The following is a 13,863-nucleotide window of genomic DNA, read 5'->3' on the forward strand; positions in this document are numbered from 1 at the left end:
CGTTCTCTAATTCACAATGACAAGTGTTTGGTCAGAGAACTGATGCAGCTGTAGATGGTTGTGCAATATGACAGTGAAGATGGAGACATTTCTCAATGTTACCGCTATCTGTTGTAGCTGTAGCAGAGTTCACCCTAACAGAAATCAAAGAATCGAAGCCAGCTAGTTCAGGGATGACAATAAACCATGTGGGAAGTGTTTGATATGCTGAAGAGTACAGCTATTAGGGCAATTTCAGCAAGCAGGATCTGATACAAACCTCACAAAGTTCAACTAAAGCAAAGGCAAATTTATAGTCCTGGACCTGGGACAGATACATACTGTCTGTATTAGCAGAAAAGCAGCAAGAAAGCTAAAAGGAGCAATCATTCCCCTTTGTTCAGCACCTGTGAGGCTACATCTCCAGTACTGTGTCCTATCTTATGCTCCCCAACATAAGACAGACTTTGAAATACTTGAAAAAGCCCAGTGAAGGGCCACCATAAGGGCAGTGCAAAAAAGATAAGGTTTATTTATCTTAAGATGATTAAGCTAAGGGAAGATCTTACTGTTAAGATCTTACTTAAATTACTTACTGGGAGGATACGAAGAAGATGCTGCCAAATACTTCTTAAAGATGTACAGTAACAGGACAACAGGCAACAGTCACATCTTGCACTAAAGCATATTTTGACTGGACATAAAGGAAAAAAATCTACAGCATAATAGTCTGCCCAAAGGCATTTTTGTGAGGCTGCAGAATCTTCTTCCTTGGAGATATGCAAAATGTGACTGGACAAGGCTCTGAGAAACCCAAGCTAAATTTGAAGTTATCTCTGTTTTGAAAAGAGGGTTGAATCAAATAACATCCAGAGGTCCAGTCCTACATTAATTACTCTGTGATTCTATAAAGTCAACATCAAAAATTGATCCAATTAATCTTACCTGAACATTTCTTCAAAAGGGTTTGCCTTGTAGACAATTAAGGAAAGCCCAGCAGGGCTTTGAGATGCCCAGTAGGAAGCACGAACAATAGTTCAATAGTTTAATCTTTTTTTTTCTGTACAGTTCTGTAACTCAGATGATTGATTCTATCTCAAGCCATTGAAAAGCTGCGTTTAAACAGTATTCCCAGATAGAATCCTCCTTTTTACAAGCTTAATTTTTTATCTATAGCATTTTTTTTAATCAGCCATCTAAATACTATGGGTTTATAGGAAGTCTGTGAGGCTTTTGCTACATTACTACTGATGCAATTATATAAAATTAGATCAGCTTATAAAAACAACATATGTACAATAATCCATGGATGTATTCGCTCTGAGGAAACATAACTACATTAAAGAAAAAAATTTAAGAAGAGCCTGCATCACTCAGAAATGTAGTGCAGCAGTTGTGGCAAAACTCTTAAACAAAAGAATAAAGTAAGATCTCAAGAATCCAGACTGCTGTTTCACAACTGTTGTATCATGATATGATGAATTACTTTGAAGTTTTACCCACCAAGTATTGCATAATCGGGTAAGCAGGTTTAAAAATGCGACTGAAATAGTCTTAAGCTTTTGAAGTTGGACTTAAAAATGTAGAGGACAATTATGTTAACACAGTATGTAAAACATTTACTTCTTACCTCCCAAGACACCTGGGCACATGCAGCAGATCTGCATGCCACTTGTGGGGGCTTGCACTGATCTGGTGGTCCAGGCGCTGTAATAATTTCACATTTTTCCGAGTAAGGTCCAAACTATTAAAAAGAGAGTTGATATAACTAACTGGTAATAATAATATTATTGCTTTTAAAGTAACAGTTTTTCATAACACAAGCATGTAATAGCAGTCTGAAACTCCGTATTACTTGCTTATAAAATAAATCTTTGTGGATTGTGGATTTATTTCAGTATCTGACTAGGCTCCAGAATAGCTGCAATGCTTGTTTCTACAGCAAATGCAATCAGAATAAATTTAGCACTTCAAACTCTCAGGCAAAAGGATTCGGAAGCATTTTCCTCTTCTTTTGAAGTTCCATGTTTGCTACACCACAGCAGAACACTATTTGTAACTGCCTATTTGTATTTGTCTAAAAGAAAAAAAAAAAGGATTCCAAAAATGCTCTATCTATAAACTGCTCTTTGGGGGATTTAAAAATTAGGTCAGTGCTTTAAAGCCTTAAGCTGCAGGCCTCTCCACAATGTCAACTGGTGATGACAGTTTCTATGAAGCAAATGTTATCAAACAAATGCAAGCTGCCTTGCATTGTTTTTAAATCAGGATTTTGGACACATCATGAAACAAAGCTTGTGCTACAGCAACAATTGATTTCAACACATTCAATACTTCAACAAGAGGAAATATCTATCTGACAGAACACATACCCAAAAGTTAAACTAAATATTTAAAAAAAAACAACAAAGCATACAGAAAATGCCAATTATGTTCTAGAACATGAACAGATATAAAGAACAATCCATTTACAGAGATGCATACAGAAAACAGCTTACTGCCTTGCTTCACATGAGAATATTCAAGTCGCAACGATCCTTTGATAAAGTATTTAGCATTTCCTAACATTTTCACAATGCTATAATTCAGGTATAAGACATAATTAGCTGTTTTCTCTTCCCAACACCTACAAATCCCTTTGTTATAAACTGATGTTTAACTGTTTCTACCCAGCAATAAGCTCTGTCAACCAAATTAATCTACATTAGGAAATCCTCATTTTAAAATCACTTCTAAAATGCTTCTTTTAACAAAGAAGATGTTCAACAGCAATTGCACTCTCTGCAACTGATTTCATTTCACACTACCTCCTTACCCCAGCCTTGTTAGCTGCTCGCAGTCTGAAGTTGTATATCCTCCCTGGAAGAAGGCTGCCTATTGTGCACTCAACATCAGAGCCTTGGTAAACCTCTCTGTGTTCATCAGTTTCTGTCTGAAACATTTCCAGACCATAACAGGTGATGGGTGAACCACCATCTACCTGAGGTGGTCCTAAAAATAAGAAAGAAAAACTTGTTTAATTTTAACACACAACACATCTTGATCCCTTACACTCAGGAACAGTTGTAATTGAATTACCCCAGCGCAGCTGAATTTCTCTTGCTCTTGGTCTGCCCTGTAGCCTTGGAGGCTGGCATGGACCTGGAACGACTGCTGGTGTCTGTACCAGCAAAGAATCAGATGCCTACAAAGGAAAAAGGAGATTGATGAAGTCACCTAGGCCAATACAAGCACTAGCAATTACTGTAACAAATAAAAAGCATGTCCTCAAATCAGAAACAGGACCTTCAATTTCTTGAATTGTATCCTTAAATACATGAAGATGCTTAACTGACCTGGTATGTGTTTATTGTAATACCTACATAGAACATTCTGCAGTGATCACACAACAGGCAAAATTAACCTTTGCCTTTGTGTATTTCTACACATGAAAAAGGTTAAATTAAAGGAAAAAAAAAGTTATGTATCACCTCAAACCTACTACAGAAGCCTGTAACATGAATTCTTTAGGGTTAACTCATTTTCTTTTTCATTAAACTGTAGTTTAATGGTTTCTGAAACCTCACTCTAAGGGTTGTACACTTCTATATGAGCAAGAACCTGTCAGAAAGCAAAGTAGGCACAAATGACGATCAGATGCCATAAAATATAATTAAGATTTCAACTTTTTCAATTACTTAGTAATATGTACTGTGCAAGTATTTGAAGTGTGCACAAAAATACATAGCAACATGCAACAGATAGCACTGTCTGTTTTGGATACAGACAGAAATGAGTCAGACCTGATCACAGGTTATTAGCTTCAGTGTGATACAGAACAAATATTCCTGTTTCTGGACTGGAGCTGATAAGCCTTTTAGTTTACAACAGGGATGCATCTCAGAGTCTCATCTCACAACTGCTGTGTACGTATGTTCCAGTAAGAGTAGACTGGAAAATCTGCTGCTTTTCAGTTCCTTTAATATGTATTATTGCACTGAGCAACAGATGCTAGATAAAAAGCAGAATGTTTCTCAGGAGGCATATAACCATGGCAAGCTGCAGAAAAGGCTTCATTACAGCGTTATTTACTATTCTTCTGCTGAATTCTGACACCTTCAAAAAGCATTAGGACTTCCTGAAAGTTACCATCTCCTTGGTATTCAAATAATACTTATTCTAAACTCGTGGGGAAAGAGGCTGGCATATTGAAAGTCTCCAAGGACGAATGTGCACTTGTGGCTAGGTAACTGAGAAGTGTACTGCCTTCCTCCTTCCCATGTACAAAAAAAGCAAGCTGAGCTATGGCACGAGGGAAAGCATCAAAGCTGTGCCAGCTTTGAAGGAATGTGGATTTTTTCTGAAGACAAGGTGGCTATGGACAAGGATATCTTTACAGGAGACTTCTATATGGATGAAGAACACATGAATTTCCTATGGTCTGACTAAACTGCTTAGGTGACTACAATGACAACACTGAAAACATTAAATTTACACTGCTGTCTTGGGTTAGGCCTTGAGAAAAGACATTTTTATCAACATGTTGCACAGGAAAAGACAGAGAATCTGTTTCAGTAAATAAGAAAAATCACTTGAAGCAAAATATATCAACAGAAGAGAATTTTCTTATTTATTTCTGTAAGAAGTAGGCAGAAATTTGAACTGCTGCACATCAATACTGGGACTTCTTTGAGGTTTTAAATGGCTACATTGCTAGGCAGTTCTGTACAATTACTGCTGTAACAATATTTATTAACTGTTGGATCCGATTTTCGTAAAGAATTGCATTTAAGAAAAACGTTAGCTAATATTACCGTGCTCTGTCCTCCTTCCCCAATGCAATATACTCGTAAGCGATAGGAACAACCAGGGTTTAATCGGTCACACAGATGTTCCCTAGCAGCTCCGCTGTATATCGTGTCCCACTTGTTTCCTGAAAGGTAAGCGTGCAATGAGCCAACGTGTAATTTACCACACTTCAGTAGCAGCCACAGCAGGTATCCTTGCTTCACCAAGTGTGTGCTTGTCAGAAAAAAAATACAGGCTTGCTTTGGGTTTCCTTGAAAAAGATCGAATTATTTTGCAGATGGTTTCTTATACAAATTTGTGTAGATCTGCTAAGTAGAATCTCTTCCTTATTTGGTATTCACATTAAATATGAGAGAATTTACTCTTAATAAGGATATTGTTACTGGGCCAGCAAGCACATGTAAACAGCATAACCAAATAAAATTGTAAAGACAGAAAAGCAAAAATTCCCACAGAAAAAACCTTTCAGTTACACCATGTCTATTCATTTTGCACGTTGTCACTACTGCTTACAATTGAAAAAGCGTGTTCCTGTATTTTGGAATGGCCCAGCACCATCTGGAACACTGATTTCGTTCTTTGCTTTTCAGTCAGGTTCTTAAATGAGAAATTCTTCAGCATCCTCTTTCTCTCAAGAGATGAAGCTGGGAACCTGGGGACTTTAAACCAAATCTCCAACAGTTTCATACATCACAGAATTTAGAGGGCTACAAATGAAACTTAGTGCACAGCTCACTTCATCTGCATGAAGGCTCAGGTAAACTCTTTCCAAGAGTGACTTAATGTGGACATGCTGTAGGCTAAGGAAAGTGACAAATGAAGTATTGAAAGAACCACAAGCGATACCTTTGGCAGGACTACCATTACAATTTGGGGACGGTGCACTCTTCGCCTGCCACAGCAAGAGAGGTATGAACTTTCATTCTCAGACTGTGCTGCTGAGTACAGGTAAGGTTACTTAATAGCTCTAGATTTTCAAATAATTTAGCTGGATATTTCTATGCCAAATTTAGAAATTTTTTTTTTATTTCCCTTCTGTATGAAAGGACAGAAAAGCAAGCAGCAGAAACACTTATTCCAGCTCCATCACTATTCTCATTTAGTAGCAGTAAATGGAACATTAATGTTTAATTCATCTCACACATCCAACAAAGCTAAGTAGCCCTTTCTTACCCTTAAATAACTGGCACAAATCACTTGACTTCCAAAACAGAACACACCTATGTGATAGGTGAAGCACAGAGCATTTCTTTTGCCACAGCTTTATGACATCTTTCTAATCCAGAGAAACAGAATTTCCTATGTGCAGGATTCAACATCCCTATTTTTTAAAAATACAGTTTCTTGAAATAACATTCCCTATCATAATACCTATTTTACTCTTCCCACAATTTATACCTAAAGGTGTCCGCACAAAAAAGAGCACAGCTGAATGCCAACATATACTCCTAATACTTACCATTTAAGCCTTCAGACATCTCCACAACATATGTATTTATTGCTGCTCCTCCGTTGTCTTTTGGTGGATCTATCAAAAAATAACAATATTCCAACAACACATGGTAAATCAAATTGTTTTGTAGTTTTTGGTGGGGAATTAAAAAAAAGGTAAAATTGACAGCCATCTATAAACGAGTGCTCTTTCAGACAGGTAGCCATAGCATCCTGCATCCTGGTTCAGACAGCTGCAAATTATTCAAATCCTCCACTATCCAAAGCTGCCAGATCACAACCTTACTACAATCTATAGACGACGTGTGATGAGTGAATCAGGCACCTGGGAGATGCCGCAGCAAACGTTTCAGTTAGTCTGAAGGCAGTCCAATTATGGTTTCAGAGACACAGATCCTAATGGCCCTGCAATCTGGACTGCAGATAGGAAAAAGACTGGTATATTGATTTTGAAGTAAGAATATTTCATCTTTTAAGGACAGCATTTGAAAAAGCAAAGTATTTTGGGAGAGAACAGAAGTGAGGAGTTCTATACTTAATCTCATAAATTTTTAGTCTAGCAGTAGAAATTGAGTTACCTGTCCTCCTTGGTACAATATTGAAGGACAAGACAGGAAACTATAGAACTATCTTTGACACATAGTTCTACTACTCTTTCTCAGAGCTGATTCAGGGAACAGAAAAATTAAAATACTGTGGAAAAACAACATTTTTGACAAATATAAAGGCAGCTTAATACTTTAAAACAGAAGGGGACTGCTGCTATAACATCGTATTACGCATGTGCTCGATGAAATGGTGTTGGCTCTTAGGCGAGTGTTACATATCACATCACACCTGCCAAATAAAATGAGACTTCCTGTATAGCACGCAGCACTTTTTTGGATGGAAGGCAGCAGTCAACTTACCCCAAATGAAAGGCTTTTTTTTCACATAATTATCACTCATGAAAAATAAAAAAGGAATATTATAGTTCAAAATAATGACTATTACAACTTCCATATATAAATAGATATTTTAGGTAGTTTTCTATTTACAGATCAGATTATTTATAGTACTTTATACATTATATGCTATCCATATAACCGAACAAATTTCAAACCCAAAATTTTCAGCCTGATAGAGCAAAGCAGTCTGGAAAGATGCAAGACTGAATTAGTTGTGTACTATTCTACAAGGAGCTTTCATATTATTACTGTGAAAGAACACACTATTAAAACACGCTACTATACAGAACTAAGTAAGAAGTTTAATTATTTGTGACAGTAAGTAAAACCTTCACCCATGTGGTTTTCAGCTAAAGTACATCACAGCACTGCTTCTCCTTCTCCTATTTCACAACATCAGGGTAAGAAAAACCCCCAAGCTTAAGGAAGTTTCTCAAGATCTCTAATGAATAAAAGTATTTATCTCTCAAAAGTAAACACTTTGAAGAGAGAAGTTAAACTTGGACCTTTTCTTTTGATGAAAAAATAAAATCCATGGCATCTGCTTTTTGTGCCAGAGTAACATTAACTTCTTAGTACACAAATTAACACTACAATGTTTTAACTACTTTAGTCCTTTGCTGTAACAGTCCCTATTACAATTCATGTATTATTCTTCCCAAAAATTACGCTATTACACTGCCATCCTATGTATTTTGGATCAGTGTTTTTCCATGATGGCTCAGCTGACTGAAGTATATCGAAGTATATAAAATCTGGCCTTTTACGTAAGAACATAAAAAAAAACAACAAAACAAAACAAACAGGACACACTCTAAAAAGAGCTGGACAATGTTCTTACCCCAGACTATTTTAAAACTCTGTGCATGAATTTTTCCTTTCACTGATGGTTTTGAAGGTACCCCGGGCTTGTCTGGGCAAGTAGCATAGTCTACTGTTTCACTTGGACTGCTTTTCCCTTCTGAATTATAGGCAATGACCTGTAAACACATAAAAATTATTATAAACACAGAACAAATGTAATGGCTAGTGGTATGCTGTTCAGTGTAACAGTAAGAGCAAATTAATTTATATGTATGTGTAGACAAATAGCTAGACAATAAACCATTAGGAGAACCATTAGGAGAAACAAATCTATTATGCACCTTCATTTTATAGTTTTTGATAGTCTTATAATTAGTCAATGCTGAAATTAAAAACACCCGTAAATTGCCAGAAAAAAAATATTAAAACAAACAAACAAAAATAATAATTGTGAAGCTGGAAGAAAAAAAAAAGCAAATACCCATCAAATCAAATACCCTTAAAAATCAAATAAAAAAAAAAATAAAATACCCCCCAAATATCCTCCACATTTCGAATGTTGGTACATAAAGTTAGGCTTCTACTTAGGGCACATAAGACCAGCCTGACTGTATAAGGTAATCAGGACACGCAGCCCTCTGTGACACTAATGGAATCTGTGGGTGCTCAATATAGCACAAAACACTTCATTCCAAAGTGAAGGACTTGAGGACTTTATTTTTTTTTAAGCAGCTCAAGATACTCAGAAACTAGCTATGTTTAAGAACTACTCCTTTTTATTGGAGTTGTGCAGGATCTGGGGATCCTGGTGAGAGCAAACTAGCAATGCACGTTGGCAGCAGCAAAGGTAAATTGTTTCATGGGCTGCATCAGCAAGAATTGAGCCAGTAGAAGGAAGGGTGTGATTTTGCCACTTTACTCAGCACTTTTCAGGCTAAACCTGGAACACTGTGCCTAGTTTTGGTCCTCCCAGCTTGAGATGCTGAGAAATTGAAAGAGCAAATAAGATGAAGAACCTGTTGTAGGAGGAAAAGGCTGAAGAATTTGGGTTTACTTCACCTAGAAAACAGAAGTTTCAGTGTGGGGGATCTAATCACAGCCTTCCAATATTTAAAAGGTAGTTAAAGAAAATATGGAAATACTCGTTTTGCAGGGATATGTGATGACAGGACAAAAGACCATGGGCACAAGTGTGCCAGGGAAAATTCCATCTAGATATAAGGAAATAAATTCATCATCATGAGAACAGGCTGCCCAGCAAGGCAATGGAATTTCCCTTGCTGGAAATACCGAAGTCTCAGCTCAACAGGGCTAGTATAGAGTTGAATAGCCAGATCTAAGGCTCTGCTCTCTAGACAAATTTGGTCCTGATGATCTCTTAAAATCCCTTCCAACCTAGACTTTTTTCTATGTTTCTAGGAAAACAAAATGCTGCTATTCTTTACACCACAGTTGTGCAGTTAATTTATTGTGTATCCCCATTTGTTAAGAGCAAAAACCTAAGCAACCTAAAATGTATTTTTGCTTTTATATTTATGTAAAAATTGAATAGAATCCAAATGGTAGGAGTAACGTCAGTAGTTTGAGAAGAGGAAATGTGAGCTAACATGCTCCTCAGACATTCTCCTGATACGGTTTACAAGATTAACAATCATCTGGTTGTTTTTGTGCCCTTACAAATGAAGTTAAAAAGGCAGTTGGCATTTACGTATTATAATAAGGTTTCCAATGGTTACAAAGTTTCTTTCAAAAGCCTTAAGGAATATTACTACTAATTAAGTCTTTCTCCTGTATAATAAAAATTAAAGACCTGATTAACACAGAATTTGTTTCTCCTTTATGCCCGATGAACGAGTAAACAGAGACTTCTGTTTACAGTTTTGTTAAGAAAAACATAGTATAAACATTCATATTTTATTTTAATGACAAACTTAGGATGCTAAAGTTAACTGAGCATTTACCAGTGATGTATATTATTAACACGTAGGATTACTTCCAAAGGAAAACTATCATCAAGTCCTGAAAAAGTAAGTTCCAAAGTATTTAGCTGATTTTTATTTGCAACACATATGTAGCTGTAACAGTCCTACCTTGGTGCAGTCCTGAGAATACACTGCAGGATTTAAATTATTATATAAGTTATGAATAAAATCCAAGTACTCTAAGATTAACGCCTATCAGATTTTTTTCTGCTTCTAAAAAAACAACACACATATTCAGAAGTGCAAAATATTTCCTATCCTTTCAAAAGGAGTACGTGTATGTTTTAGTGTTAACTCAAAACAAACCAATTTCTGTCAGGTTGAATCTGGCTATTCAACCCTGTACTAGCCCTGTTGAGCTGAGACTTCAGTGTTTCCTGAACTGCTACCTTTCTATTGCAAAGAGACGCCATTTTTAAGCAGCTCCCAACTCTTCCTTAAGAAATAATATTTTAGGTGTATGCAAGACCACAGCTATAGACATTTTTTTTCCTTATAGACTAGAAATGAGATCATTCTAACTCTGCTTCACATGTTGGGACACACATAAGCCTTGTTGCAAAAACCATGCTACTATTCAAGAGTGACTGGATCCTGAGCTAATATGTTCAGACCCTCACAATGTATAAGAATGGGTTCAGCACCATTGTAATATGACGTTTTTTTTAACTAGATTGGGTTCAGTGCTATGCTAGCACTGATAATTTTTTTTGATCAAAGTTGCTCTTTATTCCAAAACTTTGAGTTGTGTTTAGTGTCTATATGCAACACAAAAGCCAAATTAAAAAACCCAACTAACATTGACTTGTTATTAATTACAAATTTCAAGATAGCTGCAACTGTGTTATGCCCTTTCAGAGGTCCCTACTCCTTCTACAGGGATGACTTATGAAGCAGGCTTTGAACTCTTAGCTTTAAGAGATTGAAATTTTAAGAGAGACTGGCATCAAATCTGGTTTTCCTTTAAATAAGTCAGTAAATCAAATTTCAAAGTACTCTGGTACAAACAACAACCAACCAACCCCCCAAAACAACTACGTGAAAAATCTTACCCTAAATTTGTATTTTGTACTGCGCCTCAAATTCTTCACCGTGTAGGTAAGATCTTCACCATCATATTTTGGCTTGAAACCATATCCCTGCAGAATTAAACAGGATTACTTGAAACATTGTATTTGTCAACTAGATTCTGTAACATCATTCAATATAAACAAATTACTGTGTTTCAGACTATAATTGTTATGGCTCTCTGACAAAGTAATTAAATGTAACTTCATTGTGTAAACACAGGATATTTTATTTCTACCATGCAAGTCCACATGGAAGCCAAGGATAAAAATAAGGTGGCGGTGGTGAGGGCGAGTGAGGAAATGAATTAACCATTCTCCAGTTCTGAAGAGGATTAAAAAAAGCAAAGAAAAATATATAGTGCCATGAGATATTATACCTAACACTTTGAAGGGGTAAAACACAGGTGCTTGTGCTGAAGTAACATCTAGGGGGGCCACACTTCGTGATGCAATTACTTTGATCCACTCTTGTAAGGCTTAAATTCACATCCAGAGTCACAAAGTTAAAAGTAGCCTAGACATCTTTGCAGGATTAGAGCTTAATCATACTAATAACTATTATTGTTGCAATAAAAAGAAAGTTATGTGGCTTGGTCACTGTTACACTTAAGTACAACAACATATCAAACACATCGTAGTCTCTTTTTTTATTAAGAGTACGTATTCTGAACTTACTGAGTTCTCATCCTCCATCTCTAGTATATACGAGATTCCTTCATCTGATGGTGTTCCTGAGGGTTTTGTCCACTGTAGGGATAACCAAGTAACTCCAGCATTAATCAGCAAAGGACTTGCTGGTGTGGTTGGGGCAGTGCCTGAGGTATGATACAGGACTTCTTCACTAAAACCACTGTATGTAAAAACAGAGAGTATGTAAACTAACCAGACACAACAATTGATAACTAGAAAAACATCATTCTTACTAAACAAAGCTACGATAATTTCTTGAATATGTGCACAACTGGAAATTCCAAGTTTGTACGTGCAGATGACTTAACTTGCCCACGAATCTGTCAGTTAAAAGCCATTTGAACAAGGTTAGCATTCATAATTGAAATATTCCCATGTAGGACATAATTACAGTGTTTTGCTAATTAGATTTGTTTTGTTTTTTCATAATAAGTCATTATTCTAAATTAGTAGAGCTCTATGTGTAGCAGCGATATACTAATACCTATTCAACATCAAACCATGAAGACGTGAAAGTGTATGTGGGAAGATCCCAAAATACACTTTGCTTCCCTGGCAGCAATCTATGCAAACTGTTATGTGCTTCAGGTATGCTCTGAAGTACCAGTTCCTATAGTGATTCAGAAAATAACAGAATAATAGTCTTATTCAATATTAAGTTAATTCAATATGAAGTTATTAAGTTACTTTAAGAGTTGGCAATACGAAAGTCTTATCACAGAACAAATGCAGCGGACCATACACCAGTCAGTCCCTGAACTTTCAACCTTATCTGATGACTCTCAGATAAACCTCCAAGGGATAAACCTTCTGTAATAAGTTACAGCAAAAGATCTACTGAGAAACAGAGGGATGCCAAAGTCAGTAAATGGGTACAAAGCACAGATGGTGTGACATGTATCCATCTAGACTCTAAAAAACTGTTCTCAGCTGGCATTTATTTAGAAATTTGCTGTTCCTACGTCAGATCTGAAGAAACGCAGGCTTGAGAGCTTGTCTAGTTTTTTTTTTAAACTGTATGAAACTAACGTCAAAGATGCAACTTTGAAAGCAAGACATCATCTAAGTGAGCACCAGGAAGTCCTGAAAACAAAATTCCTCATGTGTCTCAAACAACAGAACCAGTCAAATATCTTGTGTGTCCAAATCTGGCTTCCCTGAAAAATCGCAGTATGAAGATGCCTTGCTGTCCCTTTCTCTCTGACCCATTTCTCCTGAGAAGCAGGAATAATACTTTTTTTGCCAAAAGTCACAAGCAAGAAAATCTCTGCAATTAAGACAGTATGATACATATGCTGTATCTACTTTAAAAAAAAATAAAAATCACAGTACCACAGTACCACAGAATTTCTAGGTTGGAAGAGACCTCAAGATCGAGTCCAACCTCTGACCTAACTCTAACAAGTCCTCCACTAAACCATATCCCTAAGCTCTACATCTAAACGTCTTTGAAAGACCTCCAGGACCCAATCACAGCTGCAGTTAAATGGTTCCTGCATCAAGCCAGCTGACAGGATCCAGCATTACAGTTAGGCTAAGAAAGCATGAAGAGAAGCTAGACACACTAAACCTGTCTACTCACAGCCAACTATTGAAGCAGCCAACTCACATGCAGATGCAAGGGAAGGGGTGGAGAAAAACACCTTGAAAAGCCTTAATCTCTTTACTTGATTGAATCACTCCAAAACACATTGAAACCAACTAAATGAGCTCCAGTAATTCCCACCTTTGAACCTCTCTTAACATTTCACTTTGGAGTACAACAATATCTTTTAAATGGATTTTATTTTTCCAGATTTGTTTAGCCACGGTTTCATGTTTGGTTAGAACCTAATTTAAAAATTAGAGTAACTCTAAGAGAGAATATCCATTCTTGCTGGCAGAATCATTTAGGCAAAATTCAGTCTGCAGATACATAAGGTTCTCAACACATTTCATGAGGAATAAGTTGTCACCCTATCCTAGTAAATATTATTTTAAGAGACTTAAGTAATACGATAAAGCCAACATAATGCATTGTGATATGGCTATGAAATACAGATTTAAAAATCTATTCAGCGCAATTATTTTACAAAGGGTACTTAACTGATGACTGTCTTCCACCAGCTTACACCACAGAGGTGTATAATACGTGTGGATACTCCTAGGGGG

At 36.6% G+C, this 13,863-nt stretch overlaps 1 protein-coding gene across 5 annotated transcripts in view; it reads right to left on the reverse strand.

Annotated features, from left to right (window-relative positions):
- Window positions 1–13,863, reverse strand: part of FNDC3A (fibronectin type III domain containing 3A) — a 114,725-nt gene that overhangs the window by 12,352 nt on the left and 88,510 nt on the right. For all 5 annotated transcript variants that reach the window (XM_068674515.1, XM_068674506.1, XM_068674498.1 and 2 more), the window contains 8 exons: window positions 11,698–11,872; window positions 11,005–11,091; window positions 8,008–8,146; window positions 6,227–6,295; window positions 4,773–4,891; window positions 3,058–3,163; window positions 2,795–2,970; window positions 1,610–1,723 (listed from right to left, as the gene is read on the reverse strand). In XM_068674515.1, coding sequence (XP_068530616.1) covers window positions 1,610–1,723; window positions 2,795–2,970; window positions 3,058–3,163; window positions 4,773–4,891; window positions 6,227–6,295; window positions 8,008–8,146; window positions 11,005–11,091; window positions 11,698–11,872 — 985 coding nt within the window. The remainder of the gene's footprint in view (window positions 1–1,609; window positions 1,724–2,794; window positions 2,971–3,057; window positions 3,164–4,772; window positions 4,892–6,226; window positions 6,296–8,007; window positions 8,147–11,004; window positions 11,092–11,697; window positions 11,873–13,863) is intronic.

This window comes from Anas acuta, chromosome 1 (genome assembly GCF_963932015.1).
Source record: "Anas acuta chromosome 1, bAnaAcu1.1, whole genome shotgun sequence".
NCBI classification, from domain to species: domain Eukaryota; kingdom Metazoa; phylum Chordata; class Aves; order Anseriformes; family Anatidae; genus Anas; species Anas acuta.